At 40.3% G+C, this 18,012-nt stretch overlaps 3 protein-coding genes across 3 annotated transcripts; 2 read left to right on the top strand and 1 right to left on the bottom strand.

Moving 5' to 3' along the window:
- The first annotated feature begins 65 nt into the window (after positions 1-65).
- On the top strand, positions 66-3,153 carry LOC119893254 (E3 ubiquitin/ISG15 ligase TRIM25-like). The gene is made up of 6 exons (XM_038705273.1): positions 66-797; positions 1,032-1,127; positions 1,233-1,466; positions 1,549-1,705; positions 1,809-1,853; positions 1,957-3,153. Exons 1-6 carry the CDS (start codon positions 213-215, stop codon positions 2,475-2,477), a joined length of 1,638 nt encoding a protein of 545 aa, XP_038561201.1. The 5' UTR covers positions 66-212; the 3' UTR covers positions 2,478-3,153.
- Positions 3,154-3,929: 776 nt separating this feature from the next.
- On the top strand, positions 3,930-12,351 carry LOC119893253 (tripartite motif-containing protein 16-like). Its single transcript, XM_038705272.1, has 6 exons — positions 3,930-4,552; positions 4,642-4,737; positions 9,996-10,241; positions 10,363-10,516; positions 10,639-10,695; positions 10,784-12,351. Exons 1-6 carry the CDS (start codon positions 3,974-3,976, stop codon positions 11,311-11,313), a joined length of 1,662 nt encoding a protein of 553 aa, XP_038561200.1. The 5' UTR covers positions 3,930-3,973; the 3' UTR covers positions 11,314-12,351.
- Positions 12,352-12,452: 101 nt separating this feature from the next.
- slc15a5 (solute carrier family 15 member 5) lies at positions 12,453-16,355 on the bottom strand. Its single transcript, XM_038706169.1, has 9 exons — positions 16,004-16,355; positions 15,394-15,616; positions 14,425-14,594; positions 14,077-14,297; positions 13,800-13,986; positions 13,427-13,615; positions 13,133-13,264; positions 12,931-13,039; positions 12,453-12,737 (listed from the first exon to the last, which is right to left on the bottom strand). Exons 1-9 carry the CDS (start codon positions 16,353-16,355, stop codon positions 12,587-12,589), a joined length of 1,734 nt encoding a protein of 577 aa, XP_038562097.1. The 3' UTR covers positions 12,453-12,586.
- Positions 16,356-18,012: the final 1,657 nt, after the last annotated feature.

The raw sequence follows: 18,012 nt of genomic DNA, 5'->3' as shown, positions 1-18,012 counted from the left end.
GTTCCCAATTTGTCTCCTCGTTTAGTCCCTTAAAACGTTTAAATAACTCAGCGTATCACAATGAACTGTATTCATTGTTTTCTCACACCACAGTGCTAAATTACGAACTTTAAAGGGATGAGACGAGAGCACTGGCACAATAACAGGTTAAGTCACTCCCATTTAACAGCAAGTTTTGCTTTCAGAGAAAACGAAAGTTAAAGAGAGCAGTGATGAAGATGGCAGCGAGCTGTAAAGACCCTGATCCGTTATCCTGCTCGATATGCTTGGATATACTGAAAAGCCCTGTGACTCTTCACTGTGGCCACAGCTACTGTATGGACTGTGTAAATGGCTACTGGGACCAGGAGGGTCGTGGTGTTTACAGCTGTCCCCAGTGTAGACACACTTTCAGCCCCAGACCTGTGTTGAAGAAGAATACAGTGCTGGCTGATTTGACAGGGAAAATGTCAGTGGCAGAACAACCCACCCCTTTTGTGAAGGATGAAGTCAACCAGGGGGATGTGGAGTGTGATTTCTGCACTGTGAGGAAGCTGAAAGCTGTCAAGTCTTGCCTGGTGTGTCTGGCTTCTTACTGTGCCACTCACCTGCAGCCTCACTATGAATCTGCTGCGTTCAAAAGGCACAAGTTGGTAGAAGTCTCTGCCTCCATACAAGAGAAGATCTGCTCTAAGCACGACAAGCTGCTCGAGGTCTATTGTCGCAGTGATGGCCAATGCATTTGCCTGCTTTGTGTGATGGATGAGCACAAAGGTCATGAGACTGTCTCGGCTGCAGCAGAGAGGAAAGTGAAACAAGTAAGAATATTCATTTTTGGCCACAGTTGTAAGTGTGCTGTTGCAATTATCAGAGTCATATTGGTACGGAAAGAAATGTGGAATCTAAATTTCAATTTCCACTTAGTTTGAGATAGTGTTTTGTACTAGTACCTTATGATGATACATTATACTGTATGAATGTGTCACACCATTGTGTTGCACTACACAAGTCAACAGCAAACAAAGGGGTGAACAATATGATTTTATTTTCAGAAACAATTTGGAAAGACAAAACAAAGATACCAGCAGGGAATACAAGAGAAAGAGAAGCAGCTGAGGCAGCTGAGACAGAAAATGAAATCACTGCAGGTGAACTGTCTTTCACTTTTACTTTGCTGAATTAAATATAAAGTGTTCTGTACCCCTTTCCTTGAAAGTAACTGACATTATTTGAGATTCGTCTCCACTGTCAAGTGTTCTAGAGATGCAGCAGTTGAACAAAATGAGAAGGCCTATGATGAAATCATCCTGATGGCGGGTAAAAGGCGTTGTGCTGTGGAAGAGCTGATCAGAGTTCAGGAGAAGGCTGCAATGAGTCGAGCTGAGGCACTCGTGGGTCGGCTGGAGAAGGAGATCTCTGAGCTGAGAAAGTATGAGGATGAACTGAAGCAGCTGTCACTTACTGAGGATCACATTCATTTCCTGCAGGTACACAGACAGACGAATGCATGGATCATTTACTGAGCAGGGCTACAGTTTATGTACTGTTTCTGTGTTTACATGTCTCTAGAGCTGCCAGTCCATTTTTGACTGTCCGGAACCTGACGCGTCCTCTGATTTCAGCATCCTCCTACACACACCTTTTGACTTTGTGACGAAGGCTATTTCTAATTTGAGAGACACAATGGAAAACATGGCAAAAACTATTGCAGAAATATCTGAGACAAGTAAGAAAACACCTTTATTTAAAAAAATGTATGTTTATTTACCGGAATTATATGATATTTTATGTTTACCTAAATGTTATCCTGTCATGATTTCTGTTTTTAGTTCAAGCTGATCCTGATCCTAAAACAAGACAGGAGTTCTCACTTTGTGAGTCATTGTTGAAACATAAATATGTTTGAATCAGCCACTGTGCTTTCCTTCTAATGCCCTTCACTCGTCACACTGAATAATAGCAACTTCTGCATTTCAGATTCCTGCCACCTCAGTTTGGATCCCAACACAGCATTTATAAATCTGTTGCTTTCTGAGGGAAACAGCAAGGTAACCTGGATTAAAAAAGCCCAGAGGTATCCAAACCACCCAGAGAGATTTACCAAATATGACCAAGTATTGTGCACTGAAGGTTTATCTGGAGTTTGCTACTGGGAGGTTGAATGGCGGGGGCCTAGGGTTGAGGTTGCTCTGTGCTATAAAGGGCCAGAGTTGGAAGAAAGTGGCTTTGGATACACAGACCAGTCCTGGTGCATTTCCCTTTCAAATTTTGGCTGCACGTTTTGGCACGGTGGAATCAAAACCAAAATATCCATCACCTGCTCCTCTACTGTAGGAGTGTATCTGAACCATAAGGCAGGGAGCCTCTCCTTCTACAGCGTGTCTGATTCTGGTGAAATGATGCTCCTTCACAGAGTTCAGACCACTTTCTCCCAGCCTCTGTACCCTGGGTTCATGGTCTCCAGAGGAGCATCAGTTACGATAATATCTCAAAAGTAAAGGTCACCCACTGTCAAGGTGGCTTGAGTGAAGCATCACCATTACAGTGAGTCTCTGTGCCCTGTCATGTGTGTGCATTAATCAGCAGAGATCGTTGCTCATTAAACTTAAAGCTTGATTGAGTTCTTTAAAATGTTCATTATTTGCAGTGAAAAGGCTGAAGATAATAATGACATAGATGTGAGTTGTTTACGTGTCATGTTTCCCATCCAGTAATGAATCTTATTGCAGCGGTAAACTCAGCATTTTGTTGCTTGTGATGGTTAAAGTGTTAAATAGTGTAGAATAATTATTTTTTAAAAAGTGTTGGTAAAATGTTTAATTTTGTTGAGGTAATGGTACAAACATGGCTTCATAAAATTAGAGGTATTGTACAATAAGTATTGGCTCAGTTACTTAATTACAAAAAATTTATGCCAATAAAATTTCCTGCTGTTTGGGTTAGTTAAATAAGAATAAAATATCTGGTTTGTTGATTCAAATAAATGTTTATGGCAAAATTTGTATGGGCTTTTGTGAAGCACACTAGCTGTGATACGAACAAATAAATACATTCAATATGATGTTATAGAGAGCTGACAGAATTTTTATGTGAACTTATAATTTTTTAAGTATTTTGTTTGTAAAAATAAAAATAAAAAAATAAAGAGAGAGAGAAACAATCCCAGTGAAATATTGGTGTCCTGCAGTTGTCACTATGCTGTGCAATCTGTCACATATTCTCTGTTGCTGTTGAAGCCTAATTGCGGCAAAAAAAAATACATTTTCATATCCTACACATTGGGGAGTCAATGAAGTTCTGCAGACGCATTATTTTAATCAAGCAATGTGTTGCCATTAAACACAATGTGCTTATCCTTAATACTGCAAAATCATATTTTTTCTTGGCCACCAGGGGGAGCCCAACAAGCTGTTAACACAAAATGTCCACAGTCAATATGAAAGTGTTTATACATCAAGCATACAAGGAGAAGGAGCAACACCAGCATTCATTTAGAGTCGTGTTTCTGGACACCTGATTAATATAAGTCAAATATTCAATTTGCTTTTAGGGAAATATCTGGGTCTTTAGCTGCTAAGTGGTGTGAATATGAATCAAAACAGTAAAGTTGCGGGCCATTGAACCAACACAATGAGCTGAAAGACTAAAATGCTATGTAGAGCAGAGGGGAACTGCAGAGTCAAATCATGTTCTTTGGATCCATCACTATGAGCAACCAAATTGCTGCACAAGTAGTCATTTGATCAATTTAAATAATTAAAGTTTTTGTGAAATTAAATAGGCCTAATCTTTACAAAAGTTGAGTTGAGTACTTCGACTCAAGAAGAAAGTGAAACCGTGAAATGTTTGACTCTGATAATGGGGCTGTGCTCTTTGTTTTCCACTGGCACTCAAACAGTCAATATCTGTGCCACTGAGAACAAGCTGTCAACAAGCCACTCCTCCTTCAGAGGAAATAAAAGTAACTCTGTCAGTTCAGTTCGAGCGGGAGAAAATGGCTTACAGTGAGCAACTGTTCGACTGCTCCATCTGTTTACAGGTACTGGAGGATCCAGTGACGACTACCTGTGGACACAGTTACTGTAAGACATGTATCAATAGCTTCTGGGACAGAAATAATAACGGAGGAAGAACGTACAGCTGCCCTCAGTGCAGGGAGACTTTCTACCTGAGGCCTGATCTGAAGAGGAACACACTTCTGGCTGACCTATTGGAGGAACACAAGAGGTCAAATAGTCAAAGTGCTGCTGCTAGTGACACCGAAGCTGTATCTGATGATGTGCAGTGTGATGCTTGCACGGGGAGAAAAAGAAAAGCTTCCAAGTTCTGCCTTGTGTGTTTGGCCTCTTACTGTGAGACTCATCTTAAGCCTCATTTTGAAGTGCCACCATTAAGAAAACACAGTCTGATTCAAGCCTCTGCGCGGATCAAAGACAGGATCTGTGCCCGTCATGACAGACTTCTTGAGCTCTACTGCCGCACTGATCAGCAGTTCCTATGCCTGCTGTGTGTGATGAATGAGCATAAAGGCCATGACATTGTGGCAGTTGCAGCAGAAAAGTGTGAAATACAGGTAATTCAGTTCAGCGCTGAGGTCATTTGTCAGCTGTCCTTTTAGCATCACTGAGGTTTTGAAAAGCTCCCTGGTTTGTGTTTCAACAGATACACCTGGAGCGGACTAAACAGGATATTGAGGGCAGACTACTGAATTCAGAGAGCAAAATGGAAGATCTGAGGCAGGCTGCAGACTGTATAAGAGTGAGTGTCACACACAAACATGAGTATCCTTTTTCTTCTATTCATAAATGTCTATTTTTAAAGCATAGTTTGGGTTAACTTATCTACTTGTAGACAAAGATGTCTGTGTGGACCTGAACATCCCTACAGGAAACAACAGTTTCTTGCAGGGGAGTTCCCATTCAGCCTGTTGGCACAAGGACAACAGAGTGTAACATAATGCTAAAAACAACCTGAGACACTCTTCACATAACATTTGACAATGTAATATTTAATGTGTACTGTGGTGGTGTATGTAGCAATTCATGAGCCTAGCCTAGTTTTTTACTACTTAAAGGTCCAGTGTGTAATATTTAGGAGGATCTATTGACAGACATGCAATATAATATAAATGTCTGTTTTCAGTGTTGTATAAAGACCATACATAATGAACCGTTATGTTTGTATTACCTTAGAATGAGTCATTTCTATCTACATAACCACGGGTCCTCTTACATGGACGTCCACCATGTTTCTACAGTAGCCCAAATGGACAAACGGTTTTTCAGCGTGCATTTCGTTCATAGACTGTATATAAGTGGACGTATTCATCGTGACGTCACCCGTTGGTTTCTGGACTGCCGTTCTGAAGCCTGGAGTTTGGCCGTTAGGGCGCCGCCATGTTGATTTTTTGCAACCAGGACATGACCTTATTTGGGACTGTGGCTACAACTGCTCCCTATAGAGCTAGCTAGGTTGCTTAGCCAGGTACATCAGTAATTCACATTAACTGTCATTTTAACCGGGATGATGATTTTGTCTAGCGAACCGCTTAAAACAAAATGTACTCACCAGAGAAAATCAACTATACCATAGACCATAATTTACTAAATGAACATCATGTGGTGTTGAAGAAGATATGAAAGTAATGATTGAGACCATAAACGCATTAGTGTTTACTGAGGTAATTATTCAAATTAGAAGTAGGGTCATTTTACCATTATTTCTAATGGAACCGAACATACGGACGCTGAAGGGTGCCTTTAGCGTAAAATAATTACGCTTCGTCACGCTGTCTGAAAGCGTCGGTAATGACGCATTGAGATGAGAACGCATGGTTCGCATTACGGGGGGGATTGGGGGAGTCTCACCCCCCTAATTAAGGCTTGGACCCCCCCAGAAGACAAAAAAAAACAATTCAGGTGGGTTTTTCGTCCCTGTAATTGTAAATATTACAATATATTGATAATATTCATGCCTTATGTTCAAGAAAATTGAAATACGATTTCAGACACCCCTAAAATGGACCGTACCATTTCCTAACTTTGGAGTTAGTTGAACGTCTGCCCACACATAACTCGCAGCGGAAACTGCTCCAGTGCAGTTAGCCAGCTGAAAGCCTATCCTATCATTTCATCACCACTGTATGCATATTTTATCTAAGTGTCAGCAAACACTGGTGCTCAGGCATGAGCAGTGAAATAGAGGAGATTAGTTATTGTAGAGATACATTTTGACATAAAAATAGAGTTAATTATTTAATTTAAAGTCTTTCGGGAGTCTTTGTAAGCAGCCATTTGTTTTTACTCTGGAATTCAGGAGTTTTACGTGCCGAGATAAGTGTTAAAATCCAGGTTTGGTATTTGAAATGTATTCAGTTTTATTTATGCAGCACCAATTCATGAAAAAAGTCATCTCATTCCCCTTTTCATATAGAGCAGGGAAGCAATCCAGCAATTCCCAATTCCCCAACAGTGTATATTTTTAAACGATACCCAACCCGACTAAATCCACAGAAGGACTGTGGGGAGTTCTCCAAGATGTTTGGGCCAACCTGCCTGCTGAGTTCCTTCCTTTTGTTGTCTACGTTTGAAAGCATTTTTACTTTACAGCATTTTTTCCCACACCAGCCTAGTTTTGCACAGTACTGTATACGTTTCACAATAAGGGTACGAATGAAAATCTCTCCTTTTTGTAGTGCAATCAGAAACAAGGATATATTTCATTAGGGCTGGACATTAATTAATTAACAGCGACAATTATTTTATCGCACGTTAACGCAGTTTTTATTATTATTATTTTGAAAGTTTGTTGCTCACTGGCTCTGAATACACATACAGTCGAACCATGGGGTCACAGGAGTGGTGGGAAGTTGATCAGCCTGCAAATCACCCACCCAAACAAGCAGTGGAGGCTTCGGCAGACTACGCTGGATGCAGCATGTGGGAGAAGTAGATAAAAGCAAGACAAACGATCAAATGCCACAGTGAAGTGGATAGCTACACACTCCATGCTGATTAGTATTGGGGAAGATGTCGGTCTTAGGAACGTTCTTAAAATCACTCTCAATACCTCTCCTCAGGTGATTTCGGACGGGGAGACAAGCACTTCGCGAGTAAACTGCAGGCGTTCTATGGGTAGTAACCATGACAACTCCTCCTCGTTTCATAACGCCGCTGCGCAACTTCGATGGTGAGATTGACAGTCGAATCAGGCTCCGCCCATCAAAGCGCAGAATCTTCGACTATTCGAGTTCAGCCCTACCAAACACTGAACTATCATATCCTTTTGCCTTTTCAATAGATAGCTAGCTTATACTAAGGCTAGTGACTGACAGCCAGAAGAGATGCAAGACGGCATGCTGACGTCACACATTGCCGTAAATGCTGTCCTAAAAGGCTTTTGGAAACCAATGTAAACAGAGATGCCGTCACTCCAAAGTAATGCCTTTTGATGCACCTGGCTATTACGCTAGTGAGGCAGCGAGGCCACTTCCTTCTGTTTCGAACATAGCCTGTGTCTCTGCTGAGCTGTCGAGCAACTTTACCTGGTCTACACACTGACACATCATCCATCCATACATATAGTCATCGTTACTCCAAATCTTTTATTCCTTCTGCCATAAGGTTATTGAATTCAGACAGTGGCCACTTTAATTCAATATTATCCTTATCAACAGCTTGCATGATGAAGTATTTATTGTATGCTGGCCAAACTACATAGCAAAATCACATTACGCCCAACTATCTAAAGCTGTCAAAAGAGTGTTTTAAAAAAGTTATTAACAAGCATGTAAAGAGCCTAATAAGGATAGCTATGTTAACGTTAGATCACAGCTGGGTAGTCAAGGTTAGCACGCCCCCCCAGCCACAGTTAGGCTGTCATTCTGTGGGAAACACTGCACAGATTTGAGAAAAAAAGCATTCTCTCTCGCACGACACAGTGGAGTTTCTGTCAGTTCCGTGTTCGAGCACGGTTTACGATCACACCAGATGCATGCCGTGCCTGGGCCCACTTGAAGAGGTGGGCTCGGACACGGCATGCAGCGATCACACTGGTCAAACTAACCAGATTGTGGGGGTTAAACGTTACAATAACCTTTGTTCAACAGAGGAGAAATGGAAGAAGAGAATATGTCTGTCGCTGTATATCTGTTAACATCTTAAGTGTAGTTCTAATACAGTAACAAAAGATGAAAGAACAAAGATTTTGCAAGCACAAGTTATGCATGCCCTGGTGGCTCAACCACCCCTTTCTTTCAATCCTAGAGACATCCCTGGGAGGCGGCATAAACCTCTCCACCCATTCGCTCTTAGAATACTGATTTTTTTTTAAATGTACTTCTTGTAGGAAAACAACCTCAGAAGAGACACTTTTTAATTTTTATATAAAATATGAGAATTATCTCTTTTTCCTTCCTCCCCACCTGACTACATCCTACGGTCTTTCACACTCTTCACCTCTTCTAAACTTTCTCTTCTTCATCTCCTTTTGTCCCCACCTCACTTATGTGCACCCCATACTTCTTTCACCCACATGCCTTCCTAACCTACTATACTGACCCAGTATGAATCCAACCATTTAAATGTTGAAATGAAATGAATACACAAAACATCTGACAAATCATAAGCACATCAAGACAAAAACATAAAACATATATTATATTCTGTATCTAAGATCTAAGTATGTCTAATAAAATGCACATATTAGCGTGTTGAGCTTTCTTTTTCGATTCAATATGAACATTTAAGCCAGCCTGATGGGAAGTCTAAATTGGAACATCTACTGCACTGGAACAGTTAGTGTACCTTGTGTGAGATTGTGTTTTACTTTGAAAAGTGTCACAATGCCTCTAGCAGCTGACTGTCACTAACCAATCACATGTTTCTCTACACAATTAGAAACCCCATATCTTTCTATTTAACTACAGAGCGTGTATTATCATAATGTACTATTATATGGAGTGATGTTTGTGAAGCACAAAAACCCTTCCTGGAGTGTATAAAATAATCCCTGTTGCTTATTATCTTGCAGCCTAAAAATTTTATGTTTATTGTCCTCCAAACTGTGGAATTTATGCCCATGGACAGAGCGTGTCGGCCACCATAGCTTCCCCCATGTGCTTCAAAAACCTCTTTTATACAGTCTATGTTGGAAACGGAGGGCTGAGTGGTGACTGATGGTGCATTCATGTGGTGTCAGAATAATAATAATAATCAGATAATGATTAATAATAATAATGAATTTCCTTCATTGCAAAAACAGAAATAAGTGTGCATGGGACATAAAGATGTATACAGAACTTTGAATTGTGCAAAGTCACGTATTGCGTAATTATGCATATTTTGCTTTATGGTTATATTGTTAATTTGCTGTCCATGTAGATTGAACTAAATGTCTCTGTGTTGTTTATAAGCTCTGATAATGATAATCCAACACATCTTTGTAGTGGCGTCCATGTTGATTTCACATTCCGACTTCACAACTTGGGAAATGGGACCATCTGAGAAGCACATGAATGCGCCATAAGCCACTGGTTGCAATCTGCAACCCTCAGCGCTAGATGCCACTAAAACTTTTAATGGTAGAAAATGTCTTTATTTAAAGAAGAAGAAAACCAGGCTATGTAAATGCAGACTGCATACAGACACCAGAAGGAAAATTTAAAAAATATATAAATATAACACGTGTTTATAAAGTGTTGAAAATGAATATAGATTTGTTTGTTGTAGAATATATTTATTTGATTTGATTTTATGATCAGTTTGTGACAACTAAGATTTATCTTGAGACCCCTAAGGAAGGCGCAGACCCCCAGGTTGGGAACCCCTGACCTAGACCACTGTCACAGACTATTAAAGTGTTTGACATTGTATTTGCACAAAAAACTAAACCTGTGATAAATCCAGTTACTGCTTATGTGTTGCAAAATAATTAAAGGAACTGTGAAGTAGCCAAGGACTATGGAAAATATGCTGTAATGTGACAAATATGACAAATATAAATATGTTTCCAACAAGGATGCTGCATGGGAGGCGTGTGATGACTTTGAGCGGCTGTGTGCAGAAGACATCCTTTTATATGTCCAGTCTGTGAAGAGGAAGTGCTCTGAGATGAGAGAGAAAGTTGGAGAAGCAGAGAAAGCTGGAGTGGACTGGACCAACAGTCGTCTCGGACAACTGAATCGTGAAGTGTTTGAGCTGAGGAGGAGAGCAAATGAACTGGACCAGCTTTCACGAACAGATGACCCCATTCATTTTATTCAGGTAGTGGCATTGGAAGTGCATTTTTTTTTACCATTTAGTAGCAAATTTTTGCAGCTTAATTTTGAAATGATTGCTCTTTTTTTGTTGTCACACAGTGTATTTGTTTGCCTTGTATTTGCAGGGTTTCCGGGCTCTGGGGGACCTCCCTGTGTTCACACACTCACATGAGAGACATGACATGCTGACAGAGTTTGTCACTGCACAGAAAGATAAACTGAAAAATATGTGCGACAATGAAAAGAATGAATTATTGAGTCATTCTGAAAGAAAATGCTGTAAGTGTGACTAGTTTTGACCTATAAATCCTATAATTAGTCTGGTCTGATCAGTTTATTTCCTGTTAGTCAATAGACAGAATGATCATTTGTTGTTGTTGTTGTTGTTGTTTTTATCACAGTGTCAAAAATGCCAAGGTCGCATAAGGAAATAACAAGGAGATACCTTTTGACCAAGAGTGAGCATCTTGTTAATTCGCTTTGCACAAACATACATGGAACCTTCAACTACTTCAAATACACTTAGTGTTTCATCTTTCTCTGCAGGCTCCAAAGTGGAGGTGGATCCCAACACAGTAGCTGCATGTCTATGCTTATCTGATGGAAACAGAAAGATATCATGGGGTGCTTGCGACCAGGCTCATCCTGATCACCCTGACAGATTCACCTGCTCTCACCAGGCTCTGTGCAAAAATGGCTTTGTGAGCAGCCACTACTGGGAGGTGAAGTGGGACGGTGGCATTGTCGATTTGGCCGTGTCGTACAAAGGCATTAAAAGAAAAGGTTCAGGGAAAGATTGCTGTTTTGGCCACAATGAACTCTCCTGGAAATTAATCTGCTCTTCGTCTGGCTGCACGTTTTGGCACAATAATCTTCACAAAGGCCGAATTCCTCCAGCTCGCTCCCGAAGAATAGGCGTGCACCTTGATTGCGAAGCAGGAACACTGGCCTTCTACAGTGTTTCTGGCACTGACACAGTGACACTGCTGCACAAAATCCAGACCACCTTCACTGAACCTCTCTATCCGGGGTTTTCTGTTGATTTAGGTTCAACACTGAAAATATGCAACATCTAAGCCAGCCTGCGTTTTTTTAAATGTTGATTGGCTTGTTAAGACTGGCTGATATTTAGAAGAAGATTGTTTTTCAATCTATTATTATTTTTCACACACACATTCACAAACTGGACCTATACACATGCACAGAGCTGGCACCTCTCCAGCTACCACTCCCCAATCCGTATGACTGGTCTGTGCTAATCTCAAACTGGTGACCCTCCAGTTTCCAAACCAAGTCTCCACACCCTGAGCTACTTTCCCCTGTATTTATGATTCAGGGATAGTAAAAAGCACAGAAATACTATTAATATGTGTAGAAGATGTTGTTCAATTGTTGTTTTCCTTTTATCAGCTTTTCAGAGTTGTGTTTTAAATTGGATTATTTATTACCTGCTCAGTGGCAATGCTAATAAACTCCAGAAGACACAAAACAAAACAATAAGGGTGCTCATAAAATGTATTCATTTACATGCATTCTATGAGTCTGACCATTTCAGAGAGCTTAAAACAGTTAAAAAGAGGGTCACAATTATTAAGGTTCTTACATATAATCATTAAATCATAAAAACCTTTTTTTTAACTTATAAAAGGCTATTTTACACAAGGTGGTTCAACAAACTTCATTTAAATCATTCATTCAATTCTTTATTCTGTTCTTTAAGCTGCACAATATAATCATCTTCTTTCAAGCCTGAAATTGATCACATGATCAAAAAATGATTTATTAGTAACTTGTAGCCTAACTTATATTATGAAGAGAACTTGGAACATGCATGCTGTGCCATGCCTATGTATGTATGTCTGTGTGTTTTTACTCAACTAGTGTTATGATTTGATGTGTATGTGGGAGGGCAACAGTTGGAATAAGAATTAAAGTCTTCATTGTTTTAATCCTCAATAATTGTAACTACTGCTGTGCTTATTCCCCCCCCCCCCCCCCTTCAAGCAGACTGACTTTGTTTTAGCTTAATAAACTCAAAGGACAATGCTTTGCTAATGATATGTCTTGTTTATTTGATTTAATTCACTCAAAAAATAAAGGCTTGGTGACATACAGTAAAGGTCATGACATGTTTCTTTATATATATAAATAAGATAATAAATATATAAATAAGATAACAGAATTATATATGTAGAGAGAGAGAGTTATTACATCATGATTGCAAAAACAAATATATTTTCATATTTATTTCATTTATACAGTTCAGCCCACAATTCACCAAGTTACAGATCTTTACATAATAACATGCAGCGCCAGCGCCGCCAACAGTAGAGATCATAGTGAAGACAGTCATAAAATAGATTCAATGGATTCAATGGAGGCTTTTGTGTAGGAGCGATCCAAAGTGTCGTAGAAGTGCAGACAGGCCTTGTAATGCAGCAGCTTCTCAGTCAGAGGGCTGATGTTCAGTGCTTTACCCTGCACACTCAGGTCTATGTACCTGGACAACATCAGGATGACCAAGAAAACACACTTAGAGCAACTTTTTAATGCAATAGAGGATACATTTGTCGTGTGGGTATTCATTTAACCACAGTTGCTTTAATCCAATTATGTAATTTTTGCCAACACACATGCTTCCTGAAATGTTTTTCACTTCAACTTAGTCCATGCAGTTAGAGCTAATACTGTACCTGTAAGATACACTCCAAAACACAAGGGTATTTATAGCCATCAGTGTGGCCAGGAGGAAGAAGAATCTTTCTAAGTTCCCAGCATGCAGTACGTTTGGGTAGAAGTTACCTTTGAACGAGTAAATTTGTCAATCAAATTCCAGTGGCACTATTATTTGTGATTGGACAAAAACATATAATACAGTGTTTGTATTCATTTTACCTCCAGAGAGGAAGTACAACAGCTGAATGATGAAGGCTCCCAGAAAGCAGCCCCCTCCATAGGACAGAGTGAGGAAGTGCAGGGAGATCCCTCGAATGTGGCTCGGGGTCAGCTGGAAAGATATGAGGGAACCTGCCAGTGAGGAAGTGACAGCACAAATGTTTGATCCTCAACAGCTACCTTGTTATGCATCAATTGGTTTGGGCTAGTTTTATAAATTAGGGGGCAAGATGCAGCGTGTATGGTGAGGCCAGCATGGAATGAAATCATTGATGCCTTAAATGTGTCACTCACATGCAGGGGTGACAAGAGCCTCTGCAAGACCAAGAAGGATGTACTGAGGAGCCAGCTGGAAACACGGCATGGACGACACTTGCAGAACCTTTCCAGACAGAGTCTGCTCCACCAGAGGGTAAGCCTTCCTCTGCAGCTCAGATAAGCCCGCTACCAGGACCGACAGAGTGGCACATGCATGGCCCAGAGCTGGAAGGGGAGGAGGGACAGGAAGGGGTGATGAGAGAGGGGTCTGCAGAATAATTACGGGAGTAAAGAGGGCAGATGAGAGAGGCAGAAGAGCGAGAGAGACACAGGGATGTTTAGGTGGAGACATTAAAATGATGTGTGCATTTGTGTGGTTGAGTGTGTGTGCACATACTGAAATACTCACTGATGACTTTTGCAGGAGCCAGAGGAGTTTTGTCCATGGAGAGGTAACAAGTTGTAACACACTCGATCACTGGGGCTAAGAGCAGCAGAGGTAGGATGCTGATCACATTCATGGCACCGATGGGCAACAGGAGGTCGTTCATGTGAAGGTTTGAGTTCATCGTCTGTATGTAGTAACCTGCAGGAATCTGTAGGAGACATGTTCTTAAGAAGGACATTATCCCTTTTCATGCTTTATAATCAATAAATAAAGATCCATAATGTTCCTAGTGACCTGCCTGTGTGATGCAGGCTCTGTACAGCAGCTGAAGACCGTAAAGAGGGAACAACTTGGCCAGGACTTTGACGTTCTCTACATGGGTTTCACTGTAACGGCCGCCGTTGTTCTCCTTGGCCCGGTCAAGCCAAGACGCTACATCTCCACTCAGGTGGCGATAGTGGAGGCAGCACATCTTGAGAGAGTTCAAGAAAACTCCCAGTGTGGTCAATAACGATCCACCTATGACAGACACAAGAAGGAACAGAATGAAGTCACAATTTGGTGGGATTTGTTTTTTTATGTTTGTATGTACATTTATGTTTTATGTGTTTGAATACCTGTTTTTATGTCTATCTTTTTATGTTACCTTTCTTGGGTTTATAGGTGAGTTTGTTCTGCATCATGTGTATGGCAATTAGAGCCAGCAGCACAGAGGTGAAGGGGATAAGGAAGCCCAGGTTCTTGCCCACAGACTGCTGGATGTAAGCAATTCCCAGGAACACCACAGTGGAATTCAGGTTGACCAACCAGTAGAACCTAAAAATAAATAAAACAAATATTACACTCACAAATTTCATGACATGCTGATTGTAGATGTCACAGAATAACTCATGAGTAGTTGGAAAATCACACATTATAGTTTAGCCACAGTAGTGGTGTGGCTCCAGGGATGACAATTTGGTCTGACAAAGTCCAGGCGAAGATATCTCAACAACTGTTGGATGAATTGTCATGAAATTTTGTACATTCATGGTTCCCAGAATATGAATCTTAGAAATGTTGGTGATCCCCTGACTTTTCCTCCAGCGCCACCATGACCATGAGGCTACTGTGGCCTCCCGCCTTTCTTGTAGCACCACAGTCTAGCCAAAAATATGTATATAAATGTATATAAATAAATACACATACAGCATATATAGATACACACATATATAAATGGCAAAATCACAATATTTTTGTCCTTTATATTTCTGTTCCTCATGTCAATAAATCCCTATTGAATTAAATTGAATAAAAAATTAATCGAGCACATTCACACTCTTCATAGGATGAACCACCACCATCTTAAAGCCCAAATGGCAACTCTGAACGCAAATTTTCTCATAATCTAATAGGCAGATTTTGAGGATTATCAGAACGTATCATTTTGATTTAGAGCATTGGAGTTATTTGTTCTCCAAGATCTCCGCACAGAATAATTGTGATGTAACTGTAAAGAACTTCCTGAAGAGGACGTCTCAAATGATGATGAAACTAATCATAGTAACAATATCAATGACAGTTTGGAGTCGTATTATTGGCTAACCAGGTGAGTGACTGTGACAACACCACCCACCAGTTGAAGAAGGACAGGAGCTGGTGCTGATTGTAGCCCTGCAGGCTATAGGCTCCCATGGGACAGAGGATGGCCCGGATACCGCCGATGCCCAGTGCAGCAGCCAGAAGGCCGATGTAGAACAAGATCTGCCGCTCCCGAGGCTCCAGCTTGTGCGTCATGTGATGAGTGTCAATGTAGAAGTCTTCGAACGGGAATGCCACCACGGGCAGCATGGCTGTGCCTAGAAAGTATGGTGACCTGTGAGGGTCGTGGCATGTAGGTGCAGCTATATTTCAAACAGGAGTGTGACATCACGGAAGCAGAGCCCCAGTTTAGCACCTTAATAGCAAAACTTAGTTACTAATGCTTTGGAAATGAGAAGGTAATTCTTAATGACTAATATGTCAGATGTTTGTGCATCGTCATTTCACAAATTCAAACAAATATCTTGTCTTTTAAACAGGCACATGTGACCGCACCAAGCCTTATTCTTACATCAACTTACATCCAATCTTAAATTTTATGACAAATACAAGTCCAAGATACTAAATCATTTCTAAACAAGCCATGAAGTTTCAAATTTCATCACGAGACAACATGTATTAACCTTTAACCCATTATGTCTTACCAAAGAAATGAAGGAAAACACTCAAGTAGAGCACCTTGGTCCTTCCCAAGCAGGTTTCTGCAAACCACCCAACCAGAACAGGGGTCAGCGTACTGGCTCCTACAAAGCACAGGTTGACCGTCGCGGCCAGGTAGTTATCATAGCCCAGCTTCACAGTGCAGAAGAGAATCATGTTGCATACAATCCCGAAGAAAGTGAATCTTTCACACAGCTCCACAAGCAGTACACAGATGATGACTTGGAGCTTCTTGCGGGACTTCCTTGGTGGTCCCTGGTCTAGACGAGAGGTCTTGGGGAGCCGGCGCATTTGGCTTCTGCCCTCTGGCTGCTTCTGAAGGTCCCTGATCACCATACCATTGGCTGAAGAATTCAGTCAGTAATGGACCACGCAGAGCTCTGAATGAGGACTCCTGCCCCTCACCAGCAAAGACCAAGGCTGGAATCCCTCACTTTGGTGTGACTCTGGGGCTGGACTGGAGACACGTAGGATCAGACACACCTATCTGCATTCTGCACGTGCTGGTGGCTGATGATCCTCCTGCGTCATGATCTTACTCTGAACTGTGGACGCCTCATGGGGATGTGACACATTATGGAAAATTGTATTCAGGAGGAGTGATGGATGGGAGCGAAGTAAAGAGCATCCCAGAAATATTTCTATAATTACCAACAGGATACAGGCATGTGGTCACTGTTTGTTTCATGAACAACTTATGCAGAGCAGGGGTGGAAAGTAACTAAGTACTACATTTACTCAAGTGCTGTACTACAATTTTGGGGTTCTTATACTCGAGTATTTCCATTTTATGCTATAATTACCTCTACCCTACTACACTTCAGAGGCAAATATTGTACTTTTTACTGCACTGTTATTTATTTAACAGCTTTACTTTCTTTGCTTTGCAGATTCTGATAATCAATACAAAATATAATCAACATATATATATATATAGCTTTAACATTAAAATTATGATCACATTAATGTAGCAATAATTTATATTTATATTATTATATATATATATATATAATATATATAATATATTTTATATTTATATTTTAATATACATTATTTTGAAATGGGGCATAATCAGTAATTTTATTTTTAGTACTAATTTGATGCTAACACGTTTGTACTTTAACTTTACCAAAATGTTGAATGCAGGACTTTTACTTGTAACTAAGTATTTCTACACTGTGGTATTGCTAAAATTAAGAGGTACTGTAATTTAGCTGTGGCTGTTGGCACTTGATTTAGAACTTTTTTCTTTAAATCCTGTTTATCTGAAACTGAATAATTGTTTGCAATGAGTCATTAAAGACGATCTACAACTCAAGAACAATAATAAGCATCAAAAGACATAAAACAAGACAAATAATCACTTTAGTGCGGCAGGTAATTACAAACACTCACAAAATGCCACACCTCTTTGTGAAAGCAGCCCTTCAGCGAAGGAGCTCATTTTGGAACGTGTGCTGGTAATTAGACTGATAATGTTAGGTGTGGGTGAGTGCATCAGCAGGTTAACCTCAGCTGGATCAGAGCTGCAAGATAGACAACAACTGCCACACAGTTTGGAATAGACTGATTCCCCGAAGTACAATCAAAAGGCACAGCCCAGGCATTGAACAAAATGACACTGGAATAAAACAGTTCCTGGTCACCAAATCTCAGGCAAGAATGAGCAGTTATAAAACATAGATTTCGATATTGTTTCATTTATTTCCCATTTTTCACTCAAAATGTTTGAGGGAGAAATATTATGAAAGTAAGATCAAATAAATCTGCATAAGCATTGTATCCCACCTGTAACCCATAAATAAGGATAGTTGGATCAGTCCTTTCTTTCATGAAGAGATATAGGCTAAGTCATATCTCTGCTAAATTGTCAACAAGAACAAAATCTCAGTTGAATCTTTACTTAGAGGCGACACAACACTAATTTGTGTGATTTTCTGACGTTTCATTCTGCTTTGAATAAATAATTAAAAAATATCAGTGACACAGACAA

The sequence above is a fragment of the Micropterus salmoides genome, unplaced genomic scaffold (assembly GCF_014851395.1).
Source record: "Micropterus salmoides isolate LMB-PRFRI ecotype aquatic unplaced genomic scaffold, ASM1485139v1 Ms_hic_scaffold_8, whole genome shotgun sequence".
Taxonomy (NCBI): Eukaryota; Metazoa; Chordata; class Actinopteri; order Centrarchiformes; family Centrarchidae; genus Micropterus; species Micropterus salmoides.
This window is presented reverse-complemented; position numbering and strand designations above follow the sequence as displayed.